The 19,786-nt window shown below is 45.1% G+C and overlaps 1 protein-coding gene across 12 annotated transcripts in view; it reads right to left on the bottom strand.

Annotated features, from left to right (window-relative positions):
- The window catches only part of ncor1 (nuclear receptor corepressor 1), a 404,095-nt gene that overhangs the window by 33,815 nt on the left and 350,494 nt on the right, over nucleotides 1-19,786 (bottom strand). For 10 of the 12 annotated variants that reach the window (XM_041197133.1, XM_041197137.1, XM_041197140.1 and 7 more), the window contains 7 exons: nucleotides 16,991-17,156; nucleotides 16,098-16,585; nucleotides 15,141-15,272; nucleotides 12,113-12,288; nucleotides 7,481-7,701; nucleotides 6,540-6,683; nucleotides 5,584-5,658 (listed from right to left, as the gene is read on the bottom strand). In XM_041197133.1, the coding sequence (XP_041053067.1) occupies nucleotides 5,584-5,658; nucleotides 6,540-6,683; nucleotides 7,481-7,701; nucleotides 12,113-12,288; nucleotides 15,141-15,272; nucleotides 16,098-16,585; nucleotides 16,991-17,156 (1,402 nt within the window). The remainder of the gene's footprint in view (nucleotides 1-5,583; nucleotides 5,659-6,539; nucleotides 6,684-7,480; nucleotides 7,702-12,112; nucleotides 12,289-15,140; nucleotides 15,273-16,097; nucleotides 16,586-16,990; nucleotides 17,157-19,786) is intronic. The other 2 variants (XM_041197143.1, XM_041197144.1) reach the window with 2 other exon arrangements.

Genomic DNA, 19,786 nt, shown 5'->3' with positions numbered 1-19,786 from the left:
AATAATTAAAAGGTTAATCAGGAGAAAGAAATTAGAGTATGAAAGGAAGCTAGCTAGAAATGTAAAAATGGATAGCAAGAGTTTCTACAGGTATTTAAACAGGAAAAGAGTAAGTAAAATGAGTGTTGATCCTCTAGAGAGTGACAGTGGGGAGATAATAGTAGATAATAAGGACATGGCAGATGAAACGAATGAATATTTTGCTTCTGTCTTCACGACAGAGGATACAAAAAACATTCCAGTAATAGTTGTAAATCAGGAGGTGGAGAGGGGAACTTGGTGAAATTACAATCACTAGGGAAGCGGTACTGAGTAAACTGATGGAGCAGTGGCTGACAAGTCTCTGGGTCCTGATGGACTTCATCCCAAGGTCTTAAAAGAGGTGGTTAATGAGGTAGTAGATGCGTTGGTGTTAATGTTCCAAAATTCCCTATATTCTGGAAAGGTTCCATCAGACTATTCAAGAAGGGAGGGGGGCAGAAAACTGGAAACTATAGGCCAGTTAGCTTGATGTCTGTCGTGGGGAAGATGTTAGAATCGATCATTAGGGAGGTTATAACTGGGCACTTAGAAAAACACAAGTTAATCGGGAAGAGTCAGCATGGTTATATGAAAGGGAAATCATGTTTAATTAATTTATTGGAGTTCTTTGAAGGGGTAATGTGCTGTGGATAAAGGGGAGCCTGTACTGTACTTGGATTCCCAGAAGTCATTTGATAAGGTGCCATATCAAAGATTAGTGTGCAAGATAAAAGCTCATTGTGTAGGGGGTAACATATTAGGTTGGATTGAGGATTGGCAGGCTGGCAGAAAATAGAGTATGCATAAATGGGTCTTTATCTGATTGGCAGGATGTGACTAGTGGGGTCCCGCAGGGGTCTATGCTGGCGCCTCAACTTTTACAATTTACATCAATGACTTAGATGAGGGGAGCAAAGACATGGTAGTTAAATTTGCAAACCACACAAATATAGGTAGGAAAGTATGTTGTGAAGAAGATATTAGGAGGTTGCAGATGGATATAGATAAGTTGAGTAAGTGGGCAAAAATATGGCAGATGGAGTATAACGTGGGAAAATGTGAAGTTGTTCACCAGTAGGAAGAATAAAAAAAGCAGAGTATTACTTAAACGTAGAATGACTGCAGAATTCCGAGGTGCAGAGGGATCTGGGTGTTCTCATGCATGAGTCACAAAAAGTTAATAGGCAGGTATAGCAAGTAATTAAGATGGCTATGGAATGCTATCCTTTATTACGAGAGGAATTGAACATAAAAGTGAGGATGTTATACTTCAGTTATACAGGGGTATTGGTAAGAAATACTGTGTGCAGTTTTGGTCTCATTTAAGGAAGGATAGGCTCATAGATGTTCATAGAACAGAAGGAGGCCATTTGGCCCATCGTGTCTGCGCTGGTCAACAAAGATCTGACTATACTAATCCTATTTTCCAGTGCTTGGCCCATAGCCCTGGAGGCTAAGGCAATGCGAGTGAATATCTAAATACTTCTTAAATGTTACAAGAGTTTCTGACTCAACCAGCCTTTCGGGCAGTGAGTTCCAGACTCCCACCACCCTCTGCATGAAGAAATTTCTCCTCAACTCCCCTCTTAGCCTTCTACTTCTTACCCTAAATCTACACCCCCTGGTTATTGACCCCTCTACTAATGGAAAAAGTGCCTTCCTATCCACCCTATCTATGCCCTTCAAAATCTTATACACCTCTATCAGGTCCTCTCTCAACCTTCACTGCTCCAAGGAAAACATCCCCAGCCTGCCCAATCTTTCCTTATAGCTTGGACCCTCCAGTTCAGGCAGCATCCTGGTAAATCTCCTCTGCCCCCTCTCCAGTGCAAACACATCCTTCCTATAAGGTGGTGACCAGAACTGCACACAGTACTCCAGTTGTGGCCTAACCAGTGTTTTATACAGTTCCAGCATTATCTCCCTGCTCTTGTATTCTATGCCTCGGCTAATAAAGGCAAGTATCCCATATGCTTTAACCACCTTATAACAACGTCACATTTTCCCACATTATACTCCATCTGCCATATTTTTGCCCACTCACTCAACTTATCTATATCCACCTTATCTACCTGCCCTGCTGCTTCAGAGATCTGTGGATATGCACACCAAGGTCCCTCTGATCTTCAGTACTTTCCAGGGACCTACCATTCGTAGTGTAATCCCTTGCCTTGTTAGCTCTCCCCAAGAGCATTACCTCACAGTTTTCTAGGTTGAATTCCATTTGCCACTGCTCTGCCCACCTGACCAGTCCATTGATATCCTCCTGCAGTTTACGGCTATCCTCCTCACTATTTACCACCCGACCAATTTTCGTGTCATCCGAAAACTTCTTGATCATACCGCCTACATTTAAATCCAAATCATTTATGTACACCACAAACAGCAAGGGCCCCAGCTCCGAGGAATGTAAGTGTGTTGGAAGTGATTTACTAGACTGATACCTGGAATAAGCAGGTTGTCTTATGAGGAAAGGTTGGACAGACTGGCCTTGTTTCCACTGGTGTTTAGAAGAGTGAGGGGTGACTTGATTTAAGTATATAAGATCTTGAATGGTCTTGACAAGGTGGATGTGGAAAGGATGTTTCCTGTAGTGGGTGAGTCCAGAACTAGGGGGCACTATCTTAAAATTAGGGGTCGCCCTTTTAGAGATGAGGGGAATTTTTTTCTCTCAGAGGACTGTGCGACTTTGGAACTCTGTCTCAGGAGGTGTTGGAGGCAGGGTCACTGAATATTTTTAAGGCTGAAGTAGATAGATTCTTGTTAGGCAAGAGGATCAAAGGTGATAGATGGGAATGTAGAACTTGAAACAAAAAGATCAGCCATTTTCTTATTGAATGGCAGAGCAGGCTTGAGGGGCTGAATGGTCTACTCCTGCCCCTATTTCGTATGTTTGTATGTATAGCAAAATATCCAGTGGTAACATGAGGGAACATTTTTCTCAGGGAAACTGATGTGGTAAAGATACAAAATGAATAGATCAGGACATGGAAATGTAGTAAAGGTTATAACAAATAGTTTTAAAATTACAACAATAGTTAAATTATAATAGTTTTGCTACAGAACATGTGATCTGTTTTACTGTTAGATATTTGTAGGATCTTGAAAAATTTAACTTAAATATAGATTCTGAATCGCTGAAGTATTTTTAAACGTAACGTGATCTGTGGGAACTGCCTTAATCTGAGTTCTTTTTCTCTGGATCCTGTTCCTTGAAGACAGCTTTCAGTCTCTGCTGATGCTGAAAAAGTCTGACTGGTTACAATGATGCATAACTTCAGTCTTGAGGTCTGAATAAAACTAAATGTACAAATTGCAATGGAGATTATGACATAATAGCATTAACAGATGTGACTGAGGCTCGGGGCACAGTGGGAAGCTGAACATTCCTAGTTACAAAATATTCAGAAGGGACAGAGTTGGAAATAGCAAGGGGGCATTGGGAATGTTAATCAAATATTGTATTCTAGTACTAAAACACAGGGAAGGAAACTGTAGAGGGCAAACACTTTATTTGTTTGGCTTGAGTTACTCTATAGGGACTATACTGTAGACCATCAAATAGTAAAGGATATAGAGGAGGAGCAATGTGGGACTGATGGAACAGCTTGGATAAGTGTAAACTAAGTGGCAGAAAGAAAGCAAGGTTTCCACATTCTGGATCCATGTGTTTTTAATCCAGTAATGAAAGAGGCAGCGCTGGATCTAGTTCAGGGGAGTGATGAACAGCAAGGAAATAATAGAAGGGTAGTGGACGTCAGGGGAACAACAATCAGAACACAAGTACGTATTATATCAAAATTGAAAAGTAGAGGCAACAAGTTAAAGGCACTTGACAGGAAAAAAATAGCATGTGACAGGAAAAAGCTAATAATTGTGATAAAAATTCAGTTAAACTAAAAAGAAAAATAAGAGAAACAATTGGAATCATTCAATTAGGTGGAAATTTGGGTATATACAAGGCATATTTCCACATAAAGTTGTGGACCAGCAAAAGTTAAGTAGAAAAACTAAAATGATGCTTCAAGTCATGTGACAAAATGAAACCCAATAAATACTATGGAAAATCAAACCAAATAAGAAAAACATGAAGGGAAGAAAAAAGATCTTAGAAAAGGTAAGGCAGGTAACAAAGGGAAATGGTAAATTTTGTCATAAAAATCACAAAAAATAAAAAGAAAGACCACTGCACCTCAAGGAGAACATATTGGTCCTGGAGGGGATTTAGTGCAAGTTCACACAGATGATAACGGGGTATGAAGAGTTAAATCCTGAGGACAATTTGCACAAACTTAGCTTGTACTCCCTTGGGTTTCCAAGATTGAAAAGTTCTCTAGTCGAGGTGTTTAAAATGATAAAAAGGATTCAAAACAGTAGATATAAAGAAACCGTCGCCTCTGGTGGAATAGTTCAGAATAAGGTGGCATAACATTAAAATAAAAGCCATGCATAGTTTGCGTGAAGATGGAGCGCGAGAGGTCTGAGAGCAACAGGCTCTGAATTATAGGTTCTATCATTAGACAACAGTGGCATCTAGTGACAGAAACAGGTGACTGCACCCAAGGCCTTATCTACTGCTGACCCAATACATAAGGTTTATGGTCAAATACTGCTCAAATCCTCGGCATTAAAAGGAGCCTCGGGAACAAATGGGACCTAATATAAGTTATTAAAATAATATTAGTGTTGTAATGGTGATGGAGGAGGCTGGGATGTTGGTTGTAAGGTATGATTTGGTGAGTACCACCGTCAGGTTGTTGCTTAACTAGCCTGTGGGACAGCTCTCCCCATTTTGGCACAGGTTCCCAGATCGTATGAGCAGCATTTTGCAGGGCCAACTGGGTAGGGCGTGCATCTGTCATATCCAGTACCTATGTCAATACTGGGTGATCTGCCCAGTTTTATTCTTCTTAGACTTTCTCTTTCTGGTTTGACAGAACTGAGGGGTGGCTTTCTAGGCCATGGAAAAGTCCCAAACAATGAGGATGGCTATCTCCAGTGTGCAATGTGAGTTTAAGAAAACAAGGTTTCCACATTCTGGATCCATGTGTTTTTAATCCAGTAATGAAAGAGGCAGCACTGGTTCTAGTTCAGGGGAGTGATGAACGGTAAGGAAATAATAGAAGGGTAGTGGACGTCAGGGGAACAGCACCCATCACCGCAGTATCACCTTAACACACTTTAAAGCTCTCCTGCGTTTATGTATTAGTTCACACCTAGGCAGTTTAAGCAGTTTCCCCTAGTGGGAGAATCTAGATCTGGCGGCATGGTTTCAAAATAAATGATTTCCCATTAAGGACAGGGATGAGGAGAAATTTCTTCTCTCAGGGGGTTATTTATCTTTGGAATTCTCTACCTCAGAGAGCAGTTGAGACTGGAGAATTGAATATATTCAAAGGTGAGTTAGATAGATTTTTGATTTACAGTGGAGTCAAGGGTTATGGGAGGCAGGCAGAAGAGTTAAGGCCACAATCAGATCAGTAATGATCTTAGTGAATGGCAGAACAGGCTCAAGGGGCCAAACAGCCTACTCCTTCTTATGTTCTTATGTTCTGTCAGTACCTTGTAGCAGAATCTGGGGCACGACTTCTTCGGACAAGCAAAGGCATCGGGAGCCATTCATTACTTGGGGGCAGCCTGCAGGAGGGCAAATATGAGAGGTCAAAATAACACACAGAAGACACTGTGGTCAACTGCACATACTATCAAGAAACAAGGCATGGCAACAATTGAAAGTCTTTAAAGTCAAGCTCATTATTTTAATGAATGTTTACAATTTGTAAATTATCTTGACCTCTGCCCTCAAAGGAGTCAAATAGTTTCTATGATCATATGTTGCATCAAATGATTTGCCCCTGTACCAGGCATACAGATGCAGAACCCACTGCTATTTAACATCTCCTCTGCTGCTTCACCTTTCAACAATTTCCAAAAATATGGCCTGTCTTCACTAAGGTTACTAGAGTTATTTAATTGTTGTATCAATCCCAAAATATATCTGGATAACAGTTGTACTAATTAGAATGCTGCAGCTTTGAAAGAGACAGAGTGCAGGTGAGTGCAGGCAAAAAGAACAAGGCTGTAACAGAACATGCCACTGGGAAAACAAGCAATATCGGAAAAACAGATGTGCAGAAAACACAAGCAACAGAAATGCAGTGACTGGGCAACTGTTATTAACAAAGTGGACAGATGCAGATCAACACTTAAAAAGCTCAAGAAACAAATGCAAATGTAGAGACTGTGAGATAGATGGAAATGTAGTGAAAAATAAGAGGCAAAAATTATTGAAGTATTCTTACTAAAAGTTTAATTTTGAATTTCGTGTTCCACAGTACAGCGTAAATTCAGACAGCCCATTAAACCCATGATAGTTTGGTTACCATCTGAAATTCACACGAATCCCATCATAAATCCCAATTAGAACAAATATGCACGGATTTGTCCGGTAAAATTTACGTAGCTGTAAGGAAAGGATTAGATAGACTGGAAAGCCCAGTCCTCACACTCTCACCTACCTCTGTTCAGTGGGCTCTGCCTCCCTTCGCTGGGGAGGTTGTACTACACTTTCTTGCTTCTCTAGATTGGCAGGGGCTTGGGGAGGTGAGATAGGCTCATATGGTTCTGATGAAACGTGGCTTCGTTCTGGGGATTTCCCAGGCCTGCGTGTGATAAGGAAAACATCCATTTCCATTAGTCTTAACAGACTCAATGGCATCTCGGATCATAGACACAGAAGCAAAGTGGAAGCCTGACCCTAATTGCTGCCAATATGGTTCTGTGTACAACACAGGCACAGACTGCATGCATACATTGACTCCTGATAACTTAAGCAAATCACACATCACTGAGATTTTGCTTTATTTTAATTCTATGACTAAGCACCAGTTTCACTTGTTGTACACTGCTTATACGCTGCTAAATACACCAAGTTGATCAGCTTGTTACAAATCTCCTGCTATTAATGATAAACATACAGTGACAGATCAATGTTTAACAGGACAAGCACACAACAAGCACTCTAAGCAGAGCACCTGTGCATCATTTGGCACTGGAGCCTATGCTAGGCACTGGAATCCATGAATGTCTGTCTGAAACCAGCAAAGGGACCTGTTCATTTACAGATCACCATCTCTGCTGTTTAGGTGGTCACATGCATTCAGGGGCTAAGATCAAAGGCTGTCTCATTTCAAATGCCTCCGAACAGTAAACAAAGAGTTGGAAGTAATTATAATAATGAAAAGGCAACTTAATACTGAACGATCCTTCAGCCGCTCAGTGTCAACACAGCACGGGTTCCTGCTGATAGTTTCTGCCCCTCCTTGTACTGCTAGCTGGAACTTGTGCTCAGTTTATTTTCTGAAATGTTCTAACAGCAGATAAGCTTTTTAAGTCTAGCACTTACACTGACTCTCAGACTAATGGTTAACAAGGTAGATCACCTTAACTCCTTGCCTACCTTCCTCTCCCCTTTTCCGTTGGGTTCTCAGGAGAGACTCTGGATGGCGGCCTCTGATGAAGAGTAGTTTGAGTGGTCTGTGGTTGAGAGTCTGTGCTGTAATGAGTAGAACTCTTCCCTCGGTTAGAGACCACTGGGGATGTTTGGAATGTGGACACTGGAGGCTGCTGTGATGATGGGCTGCTGGGCTGGTTTCGGGCAAAGTCCTGTGTAATAATGTGCTAAAAAAATAAGAAACTCATTTTAGAACAAAATTTCCAGGGCACATGGCATGCAAAAAGCACAAAATGAGTGGCTCTGCAGACTTTCCATACTTGTCAGTTGTTCCAACTGACTAGCACACAGACCAGCCAGCGCACAAGCTGACCAGCCACCGACAAGAGCATATATTAAGTAAAATGAGATGAAGGTTTCTGCCTCTACCAGCTTTTCAGGCTGAGTGTTCCAGACCCCCTCCACTCTCTGGGTGAAGAAATTCTCGGTACCCTATAATCAGGGGTGGGGAATCTTTTTCTTATTATGAGCCATTCACACTTAGACAAAATCAGTCATGGGCCACATGCACATAAAAATTAACTTAAATTAGTTTTTTTATAGAGAGAATACAGAAACATTCAACTCATTCACCGTTTAATGTGACGGCTGAATTTGAATACTATATTGTTAAATATTATTATAGTAATTTAGCTGACACTTTTATCCAGAGCAAATTTGTAACGATGATAATAAATGCTGTTTTGAAGGCACTACTGTCATAGATATATATTTTGAGAAATCTTGCTGCGGGCTGGGTGAACTCTTGCTGCAGGCTGGGTGAACTCTTGCTGCGGGCTGGGTGAACTCTTGCTGCGGGCTGGGTGAACTCTTGCTGCGGGCTGGGTGAACTCTTGCTGCGGGCTGGGTGAACTCTTGCTGCGGGCTGGGTGAACTCTTGCTGCGGGCTGGGTGAACTCTTGCTGCAGGCTGGGTGAACCCTTGCTGCAGGCTGGGTGAACCCTTGCTGCTGGCTGGGTGAACAGTTGCCGCTGGCTGGGTGAACTCTTGCCGCAGGCTAGGTGAACTCTTGCCGCAGGCTGGGTGAACTCTTGCCGCAGGCTGGGTGAACTCTTGCCGCAGGCTGGGTGAACTCTTGCCGCAGGCTGGGTGAACTCTTGCCGCAGGCTGGGTGAACCCTTGCCGCAGGCTGGGTGAACAGTTGCCGCTGGCTGGGTGAACTCTTGCCGCGGGCTGGGTGAACTCTTGCCGCGGGCTGGGTGAACTCTTGCCGCGGGCTGGGTGAACTCTTGCCGCCGGCTGGGTGAAATCTTGCTGCAGGTTGGGTGAACTCTTGCTGCAGGCTGGGTGAACTCTTGCTGCGGGCTGGGTGAACTCTTGCTGCGGGCTGGGTGAACTCTTGCTGCGGGCTGGGTGAACAGTTGCTGCAGGCTGGGTGAACAGTTGCTGCAGGCTGGGTGAACTCTTGCTGCAGACTGGGTGAACTCTTGCTGCAGGCTGGGTGAACAGTTGCTGCAGACTGGGTGAACTCTTGCTGCAGACTGGGTGAACTCTTGCTGCAGGCTGGGTGAACAGTTGCTGCAGGCTGGGTGAACAGTTGCTGCAGGCTGGGTGAACTCTTGTTGCAGGCTGGGTGAACTATTGCTGCAGGCTGGGTGAACTCTTGCTGCAGGCTGGGTGAACTCTTGCTGCAGGCTGGGTGAACTCTTGCTGCAGGCTGGGTGAACTCTTGCTGCAGGCTGGGTGAAATCTTGCTGCAGGCTGGGTGAAATCTTGCTGCAGGCTGGGTGAAATCTTGCTGCAGGCTGGGTGAACTCTTGCTGCAGGCTGGGTGAACTCTTGCTGCAGGCTGGGTGAACTCTTGCTGCAGGCTGGGTGAACTCTTGCTGCAGGCTGGGTGAACTCTTGCTGCAGGCTGGGTGAACTCTTGCTGCAGGCTGGGTGAACTCTTGCTGCAGGCTGGGTGAACAGTTGCTGCAGACTGGGTGAACTCTTGCTGCAGGCTGGGTGAAATCTTGCTGCAGGCTGGGTGAAATCTTGCTGCAGGCTGGGTGAACAGTTGCTGCAGGCTGGGTGAACTCTTGCTGCAGGCTGGGTGAACTCTTGCTGCGGGCTGGGTGAACAGTTGCTGCAGGCTGGGTGAACAGTTGCTGCAGGCTGGGTGAACTCTTGCTGCAGGCTGGGTGAACTCTTGCTGCAGGCTGGGTGAACTCTTGCTGCAGGCTGGGTGAACAGTTGCTGCAGACTGGGTGAACTCTTGCTGCAGACTGGGTGAACTCTTGCTGCAGACTGGGTGAACTCTTGCTGCAGACTGGGTGAACTCTTGCTGCAGACTGGGTGAACTCTTGCTGCAGGCTGGGTGAACAGTTGCTGCAGGCTGGGTGAACTCTTGCTGCAGGCTGGGTGAACTCTTGCTGCAGGCTGGGTGAACTCTTGCTGCAGGCTGGGTGAACAGTTGCTGCAGACTGGGTGAACTCTTGCTGCAGGCTGGGTGAAATCTTGCTGCAGGCTGGGTGAAATCTTGCTGCAGGCTGGGTGAACAGTTGCTGCAGGCTGGGTGAACTCTTGCTGCGGGCTGGGTGAACTCTTGCTGCGGGCTGGGTGAACAGTTGCTGCAGGCTGGGTGAACAGTTGCTGCAGGCTGGGTGAACTCTTGCTGCAGGCTGGGTGAACTCTTGCTGCAGGCTGGGTGAACTCTTGCTGCAGGCTGGGTGAACTCTTGCTGCAGGCTGGGTGAACAGTTGCTGCAGACTGGGTGAACTCTTGCTGCAGACTGGGTGAACTCTTGCTGCAGACTGGGTGAACTCTTGCTGCAGACTGGGTGAACTCTTGCTGCAGACTGGGTGAACTCTTGCTGCAGACTGGGTGAACTCTTGCTGCAGGCTGGGTGAACAGTTGCTGCAGGCTGGGTGAACAGTTGCTGCAGGCTGGGTGAACTCTTGTTGCAGGCTGGGTGAACTCTTGTTGCAGGCTGGGTGAACTCTTGCTGCAGGCTGGGTGAACTCTTGCTGCAGGCTGGGTGAACTCTTGCTGCAGGCTGGGTGAACTCTTGCTGCAGGCTGGGTGAACTCTTGCTGCAGGCTGGGTGAACTCTTGCTGCAGGCTGGGTGAACTCTTGCTGCAGGCTGGGTGAACTCTTGCTGCAGGCTGGGTGAACTCTTGCTGCAGGCTGGGTGAAATCTTGCTGCAGGCTGGGTGAACAGTTGCTGCAGGCTGGGTGAACTCTTGCTGCAGGCTGGGTGAACTCTTGCTGCAGGCTGGGTGAACTCTTGCTGCAGGCTATGTGAACTCTTGCTGCAGGCTATGTGAACTCTTGCTGCAGGCTATGTGAACTCTTGCTGCAGGCTATGTGAACTCTTGCTGCAGGCTATGTGAACTCTTGCTGCAGGCTGGGTGAACTCTTGCTGCAGGCTGAGTGAAATCTTGCTGCAGGCTGGGTGAACTCTTGCTGCAGGCTGGGTGAACTCTTGCTGCAGGCTGGGTGAACTCTTGCTGCAGGCTGGGTGACTCTTGCTGCAGGCTGGGTGAACAGTTGCTGCAGGCTGGGTGAACAGTTGCTGCAGGCTGGGTGAACAGTTGCTGCGGGCTGGGTGAACAGTTGCTGCGGGCTGGGTGAACTCTTGCTGCGGGCTGGGTGAACTCTTGCTGCGGGCTGGGTGAACTCTTGCTGCGGGCTGGGTGAACTCTTGCTGCGGGCTGGGTGAACTCTTGCTGCGGGCTGGGTGAACTCTTGCTGCGGGCTGGGTGAACTCTTGCTGCGGGCTGGGTGAACTCTTGCTGCGGGCTGGGTGAACTCTTGCTGCGGGCTGGGTGAACTCTTGCTGCGGGCTGGGTGAACTCTTGCTGCGGGCTGGGTGAACTCTTGCTGCGGGCTGGGTGAACTCTTGCTGCGGGCTGGGTGAACTCTTGCTGCGGGCTGGGTGAACTCTTGCTGCGGGCTGGGTGAACTCTTGCTGCGGGCTGGGTGAACTCTTGCTGCGGGCTGGGTGAACTCTTGCTGCGGGCTGGGTGAACTCTTGCTGCAGGCTGGGTGAACAGTTGCTGCAGGCTGGGTGAACTCTTGCTGCAGCCTGGGTGAACAGTTGCTGCAGGCTGGGTGAACTCTTGCTGCAGGCTGGGTGAACTCTTGCTGCAGGCTGGGTGAAATTGAGCAACAGGCCAGATCCAGCTACAGGCCACAGGTTCCCCATCCCTGCTTTAATCCTTCTGCCAATTACTTTAAATCCACACCCTCTGGGTTACTGAGCTCTTTGCTCAGGGAAATAGGTCTTTCCCAACCACTCTATCTCGCCCCTCCATAATTTAGTACATCTCAATTAAATCTTCCCCCAAACACTCTTCTGTTCCACAGGAAGTAATCCAATCCATTCAAACTTCCCTGACAGCTCAAATTCTACAGTCCACAGAACACGCTTGTAAACCTTCTCTGTAACCTCTCTGGTGATGCAGTGATTAGTACTCTTAACTGTGGCTGAATTAGTGTTTTATACAGTCCTTACATAACCTCCCTGCTCTTATATTCTATGCCTTGGCATTTAAAGGAATGTATTTTGTATGTCTTCAGGAAAGTAAGATAATACAGTCACACATAGACAGAAAGCCATAACAACTTGCAGCCCCTTGCCAGACGTCACTTACGTGGATGTGATCAGCAAGAGTGATCAATTTGTGTGTTTTGGAAACTTGAGGGTTAGGGGCAGAGGAATACACACTGTCAGGCTGGGAGGATGGCGGCTGCTGCTGTGGAGATGGTGACTTCTGCATCATCCTGAAGCGACCCATGGACACATCAAACCCTCGAGCGTTAGGCTCACCTTTAAAAACAGTTAAACACTCAGCACACTAAATGAGAAAAGTTACTCTCAAATCTTCTCTTGTTCATTCATGCTCAGGAATGGATGTCATGCTATTAGCTGTCAGAATACGATCCTCAATAGTTTAAAAGAAAAGTATACTAGCCTGGCATTTAAGTGTTAACAGTCCCATGGAGTTAAGGCACCACTTTAGAATACAGTAAAGTCCTGACTTTCACGACTTCCCTGTTCACCTTTTCACTTACCCACGCTTTGTACTTTGTATACCGCATTGCTCATCGCGTGAGCACTGTTCACTTATCCGTGTTTTCTCTTTCCATGGGAAGACGCTAGCTATGACAGAATAGAGACTGGAATGGTTGCAGCTGAAGCGCAGACTGAATGAAGGGATTAATCCATAAATGTCTGAATCTCAGTCCAAAGCTGCAATAACAGCTTTGTTCAATTTTGAAATATTCACCAAAGTACTGCTCAGAGGCTCCCCCATCTGCCATATACAGGTACTGCATTAAACTGGCCATAGAGTATCCTCCCAAACCAATGCTGCCCTCACATGGCTGGAACCTATCTAATTGAGTCTCATCGAAAAGCATGTTCGAAAAACTATTTGTGATTTCGCCGTTTGCGAGGTTTCGTGAATGGTGGGACTTTACTGTATGTTAAGTGCCCTGCTGCCTCAGGCAGCTTCACTGATTAGCTTGCCAAACGAAGTATGTAACTGCAATGCACATATTACACACAGTGTGGGGATTGATCAACTGCTCTGTCACCTGCACTATGTGAATTATTATATCAAGTGAGTAACTGGATGGTTGGTTGATTTCCACGGGATTGGTTTTCTGATCCCATTATTTTCAACCCTAGTGATCACATCAAAAACCCTTCACATCTGACTCATGCTCTCTGGCTCTCATTTCTGTCCATTCTCAGTATTACGCTTCAGATTCTACTTTCTTGCTGTTTCTCGCTCCCATTTCAAACAGGTACTTCAGCTAATCATCTTCCTCTCCAGTTTCATTTCTCTTTTGTAATCTCTCCCTCCAATATTACCAAAAGAGCTCTATTTCTTATTTATATGTTGACCTTTGGCAACATCATCCAAAAGCACAGCATCAGCTGACAACATCGAGTTCTACGTCACCATCCCTCCTCTCTCTCTTGACTCTTCCACTGTTGCTAAGTTATCAGACTGCTTATCCAACATTCAGTACTGGATGAATAAAAACTTCCTTCAATTAAATATTGGGAGGGCTGAGGCAATTGTCTCTCTCTCTCTCTCTGGCAACTGTTTTGTGGCCAAACCAAATCTGACCCAGAAATAATTTTCTGATTACATTTCTGCACCATCACTATGACTGCCTTTTCTCACCTCTGTAACATCTCCTAACTCTAGTTTTGCCTCAGCTCATCTGCTGTCGAAACCCTCATCCATACCTTTGTTACCTCAAGACTTGACTATTCCACATTTTACCTTATGGTACACTTGAAGTCATGTAAAACACTGTTTCCCATGTTCTTACTCAGACCAAGTCCCATACCCCTATCGCTCTTGCTCTCGCTGACCTACACCGTTCCCATTAAGCAATGCGTCAGTTTTAAAATTCTCATCCTTTGGCTTCAACTCCCTCCATGGCCTTGCCACTCCCTACCTGTGTAATCTCCATCAGCTCAGAATCCCTCTTAAGAGATCTGCATTCCTCTAATTCTGGCCTTTTGAGCAGCCCTGATTTTAATTGCTCGAGCACAGGTGGGTGTGCCTTCAGCTGCCTGGGCTCTAAGTTCTGGAACTCCCCACTCCCCCAAAACTCTGCAGCTCTCAATTCTCCTTTAAGTCGCTCCTTAAAACCTATCTCTTCAACCAAGCTTTTGGTTGTCTCCCCTAAAATTGCCTTACATGGCTTGGTCTCAGATGTTGCTTTACAATGCTCCTGTCAAGCACCTGGAGAGGTTTCGTTACATTAAAGGTACAATAAAATAAAAATTGTTACAGTCTCTCTTGTTGAAGATAGTCAATGTTTGACACTTGTGTAGTGCAAATGTTACTTGTCACTTATCAGCCCTAGCCTGAATGTCCAGGTCTTGCTGCATACGGACATGGACAGAGAAGGCAACTATCTGACGAGCTGCAAATGGAATTGAACATTGTGCAATCATTAGTCAGCATTTCCATTTCTGAACTTATGATGGAGGAAAAGTCATTGATGAAATAGCTGAAGATGGTTGGGCCAGGACACTAACCCATTGACTCCAGTTTTGCTGGGGCGCCTTGATGCCACACTCAATCAAATGCTGCCTTGACGTCAAGGGCAGTCCCTCTCACTATAAACCTGGAATTCAGCTCGTTTGTCTATGTTTGGATCAAGGTTGTAATGAGTTCTGAAGCCCAGTGGTCCCAGCAGCATCCAAACTAAGCATCAATGAGCAGATTATTGCTGTGTAAGTGCCGCTTCATAGCACTGTTAATGACTCCTTCCTTCACTATACTGATGTTTGAGAGTTGACTGATGCAAGCAGTAATTAGCCATATTGAATTTGCTCTGCTTTTTGTAGTCAGGGCATACTTGGGCAATTTTCCACATTGTCGGATAGATGCTAGTGATACTGTCGTGCTGGAACAGATTGACTAAGGAATGCCTAATTTTAGATCACAAGTCTTCTGCACGACAGAAAGGATGTTGTTGAGGGTCTTAGCATTTAGAATATCCAGTGCATTCAGCTGTATCTTGGTATCATGTGGAATGAATTCAATTGGCTGAAGACTGGCTTCTGTGATCAGTAGCCTCATCTCATGAAACATAATTGGCATTCTCCTAAGGGGAGAGAGAAAAGGGAGTATTTTTAAAGGAATTTACCGTCTCCCTGGGAAGGTTTGTGCATCTCCTGCTGGACAGGTTCCGGCTTCTCCTGTGACTGTACGGGTGAGTTTGCAGGACTGATTACCTCAATAGCATCCGCACTGGGCATGTCATAGCGATGGGAAGATACTAGGACAGAAACAAATCCCAGTGTAAATCCTTTATTCTGAGCAGTCCCCATACCTTGCAGCCACATTCCTATCTTACAAATCTGCTATCAGTGCACCATGAAGCTCGTTAAACTCCAGCACTATTCCTCCCTGCACTTGAGCACCCTTGTACTTGACTATAAACAGGATGTGCTTGTGTTCTCGAGTAGTAAGTGGTGTAAATTGGTGGGCGGAGAAAGGCTGCTCTCTATGTCAGGATTTCTTAGTCATTTGGCATAAGCTTACGGGCTTGGTCATAGAGCCCAGTTCTGACAAATCTTACAACCAACCTAACTATAGGGCTTGTAACAAAGGTACAAAAGTAAAATGTGAGAGGTTGTTTAGGAGGATGGAAACTATCCTGGGCAGACAGTTCACTCCATGTTTTGGCCAACATTCCTCCCTCATGCAATGCAACACAGCAGAAATAGATTAACTACTCAGTCCTTTATTTTTGTGGGAACTTTTGCTCATATTGGTTGCATGGTCTCACAAGTACAATCCCTCTAGAATTTATGAGCACCATGAAATCATCCCTGGGGTTATCTTTCTGCTCCAACTAATATGTTTCTCCCAGTGAACATAGACTCAAAACCCTCTATTCAAGCAAAAATGACTACATAATCACACAAATGATTACATAATCTCCCATCCACAGGTCAAGCAGTGTCTGCAGCCTGTGATTCATAACCATCAATATCAGGAAGCTCATATCAGAATTTCTGCTGCTGGTGATTATGATGCATACAGCTCAAATGCCCCAAGACTATACAACTAGTGGAGTGAACCACAGGAAGGTGCTTACCACTGCTGGAGGAGTCTGAGCTGTGAGATCCTCGCTCTCGACTGTCTTTATCAGAGGCAATCTGTCTTGTGATGATCACGTCTATAAAATTTGCTGCTGTTATTGTGGTCTTGCCTCGAGTCCTGAGCTCCTCCTCGTACCTGGATTTGGGGGGTGGTGCTTTGTCCTTAATGTTCTCTGGATATCCAGACTGACCCTGGCCCTTGGTCGAGGATGAATACGGTGACTGTACTGACCGTCGCTCATGTTCAGTCTGCGGTTGCTGTTGTGCCTGGTGCTGATGAACATTCTGCTGCTGCTCAGAGACCCTGCGAGCTGTCATTTCTTCCACTCGGGGGGCTTCGTGCTTGCTCTCTTTGCCCTTTGTCATCTCGATCTGAGGTGCAGAGGCTGCAGCATCCACCAATGCTGCAAGGGCATCTGCTGCAGTGTTGTAGCGAGAGGCAGAGAGTCCCTGCGCCATGGAGAGGGCTCCCTGTGGCACCTGCCTGTGGGCAAAAACGTCATTTTGTTTTAATGTAAGACCAGGAAATCTCGCATAGTAAATAACCTCAGGAATGCTGCAACGTGTAAGACACTACAGTTGACACATTCCTGACAGAGCAACTCAGACACACTGTTTCCAACAAATAGAAATTGGTTGTATCTGAGTGACAGACCTCACTTGAAGGGAACATTTCAGAAGTGGGAAGAGGTGCAGTCAGAACTCAGGAAAAGCTCATCAAATTTACTGAACAGATGAGCTGAGGATGAGAAAACAGAGGAAGTTAATGACAGGTTTGGTCTTTGCTTCACTGGCAGTGATTTCTCCTCAGGGCAAATAAGAAAGCTTCAATACAGACTTAAAGCATTAACTTTGTTCTGTTCTAAGAAATCCTGCCCTTAAAACGTACATTATCCGAGACTGCGTAGCTGCATCCAATGACGTTATAACCCCCTTGCCATTGGCTCCCTGGAATATACTGGGTCGCTGCTGTAAGATGGTCTCCTGCGTTCGTACTGATGGTGATGGAGAACGGACAAAACCATGGCTACTTGGTCTACTGGTCTGTTCAGGACCTGTGTAAAAATCAAAAAGGAAAATTTATCCTTTAAAAATTAACTCATACACAAAAGGACAAAGTAAAGAAAAGCAGAATTTTATCAACTGCAGCCAAAGGGAGCAGAGCAACAGGGATAATCATATTTAGCTAACTAGAAGTATAAAGGCAGATTGTAAGAATTTCTATAGATATTTAAATAAGAGTTAAAAAAAAGTGAGCATTGTTTCCTTAGAAAATGAGTCTGGGGAATTAATAATGGAAAATAAGGAGATGGCAGACGAATTGAACCGGTATTTTGTATCAGTCTTCACTATAGAGGATTTGAGTAACGTCCCAGAAATAGCTGTAAACCAGGAAATGAAAGGGAGGGGGGAATGCAGGAAAATTACAATCACCAGAGAAGTGGTACTTGACAAATGGAGCTGCGGGCTGACAAATCCCCAGATCCTGATGGACTTCATCCGATCGTCTTGAAAAGAATAGCTAGTGAGATAGTTGATACGATGGTTTAATTTTCCAAAATTCCCTACATTAGGGAAGGTTCCATTAGATTGGAAAATAGCAAATGTAACTTCTTTATTCAAAAAGGTGGGGAGACAGAAAGCAGGAAACGACAGGCCAGATAGCTTAATATCTGTCACAGGGAAAATGTTAGAAGCTATTATTAAAGATGTTATAACAGGGCACTTAGAAAAATTCAAGGTAATCAGACAGAGTCAACATGGTTTTGTGAAAGGGAAATCTAGCTTAACCAATTTATTGGAGTTCTTTGAAGGAGTCACAGGAGCTGTAGATAAAGGGGAACTGGTGGATGTACTGTACCAGAAAGCATTTGATAAGGTGCCACATCAAAGGTTATTGCGGAAAATAAAAGCTCATGGTGTATGGGGTAACATATTGGCATGGATAGAAGGTTGGCTAGCTAACAGGAAACAAAGTTGGCATAAATGGGTCTTTTTCTGGTTGGCAGGATGTGACGAGTGGTGTGTCACAGGGATCGGTGCCAGGGTCCCAGCTTTTTACAATTTATATCAATGACTTGGATGAAGGGGCTGAAGGTATAGTTGCTAAATTTGCTGACGACACAAAGATAGGTAAGAAAGTAAATTGTGAAGAAGACATAAGGAGGCTACAAAGTGACATAGATAGGTTAAGTGAGTGGGTAAAGATCTGGCAAATGGAGTATAATGTGGGCAAATGTGAAATTGTCCATTTTGGCAGGAAGAGTAAAAAAGAAGCTTATTATCTAAATGGTGAGAGGTTGCAGGGCTCTGAGATTCAGAGGGATCTGGGTGTCCTAGTACATGAATCACAAAAGGTGATTATGCAGGTACAGAAAGTAAAAGGGAAAGTTAATAAAAATATCATTTATTGTGAGGATAATTGATTACCAAAGTAGGGAGGTTATGTTTTAGTTATACAGAGCACTGGTGACACCACATCTGGAGTACCGTGTAAAGTATTGATCTCCTTATTTAAGAAAGGATGCAAATGCATTAGAAGCAGTTCAGAGAAGGTTTACAAGATTAATGCCAAGGAGAGGCAGGTTGTCTTATGAGGAAAGGATGGACATGTTCGGCTTGTTTCAACTGGAGTTTAGAAGAGTAAGATCCTGAAGGATCTTGACAGGGTGGATGTAGAGAGGATGTTTCCTCTTGTGGGAGAATCTAGAACCAGGGGTCACAGTTCAAAAATAAGGAGGGCACTTATTTCAGACAGAGATGAGGGGAAATTTTTCTTTTCCGACAATCGTGAGCTTTGGAACTCTCTTCCTCAAAAGGCAGTGGAAGCAGAGTCTTTGAATATTTTTAAGGCAGAGCTAGATACTTAATAGACAAGGGGTGAAAGGTTATCGGGGTAGACAGGAATGTGGAGTGGAGGTTACAGCCGGGTCAGCCATGATATTCTTGAATGGCGCAGCAGGCTCAAGGGGCCGAGTGGCTTACTCCTGCTCCTAATTCATATGTTCGTATATTTGGTCTGTGCCCCGGGATTAATCATACTCAGTCTGTGCCCCGGGATTAATCATACTCATTCTGTGCCCCGGGGTTAATCATACTCGGTCTATGCCCCGGGGTTAATCATACTCGGTCTGTGCCCTGGGATTAATCATACCCAGTCTGTGCCCTGGGCTAAGCATACTCGGTCTGTGCCCGGGTTAATCATACTCAGACTGTGCCTCAGGATTAATCATACTCATTCTGTGCCCCGGGATTAATCAAACTCGGTCTGTGCCCTGGGATTAATCATACTCAGTCTGTGCCCCGGGTTAATCATACTCAGTCTGTACCCCGGGTTAATCATACTCAGTCTGTGCCCCAGGTTAATCATACTCAGTCAGTGCCTTGGGATTAATCATACTCAATCTGTGCCCCGGGTGAATCATACTCAGTCTGTACCCCAGGTTAATCATACTCAGTCTGTGCCCCGGGTTAATCATACTCGGTCTGTGCCCCGGGATTAATCATACTCAGTCTGTGCCTTGGGATTAATCATACTCAGTCTGTGCCTTGGGATTAATCATACTCAGTCTGTGCCTTGGGATTAATCATGCTCGGTCTGTGCCCTGGGATTAATCATACTCAGTCTGTGCCTTGGGATTAATCATACTCAGTCAGTGACTTGGGATTAATCATGCTCGGTCTG

Source organism: Carcharodon carcharias, chromosome 10 (genome assembly GCF_017639515.1).
Source record: "Carcharodon carcharias isolate sCarCar2 chromosome 10, sCarCar2.pri, whole genome shotgun sequence".
Lineage (NCBI taxonomy): Eukaryota > Metazoa > Chordata > Chondrichthyes > Lamniformes > Lamnidae > Carcharodon > Carcharodon carcharias.
Note: the sequence above shows the minus strand (reverse complement) of the source record. Positions and strands in the feature narration are given on the sequence as shown.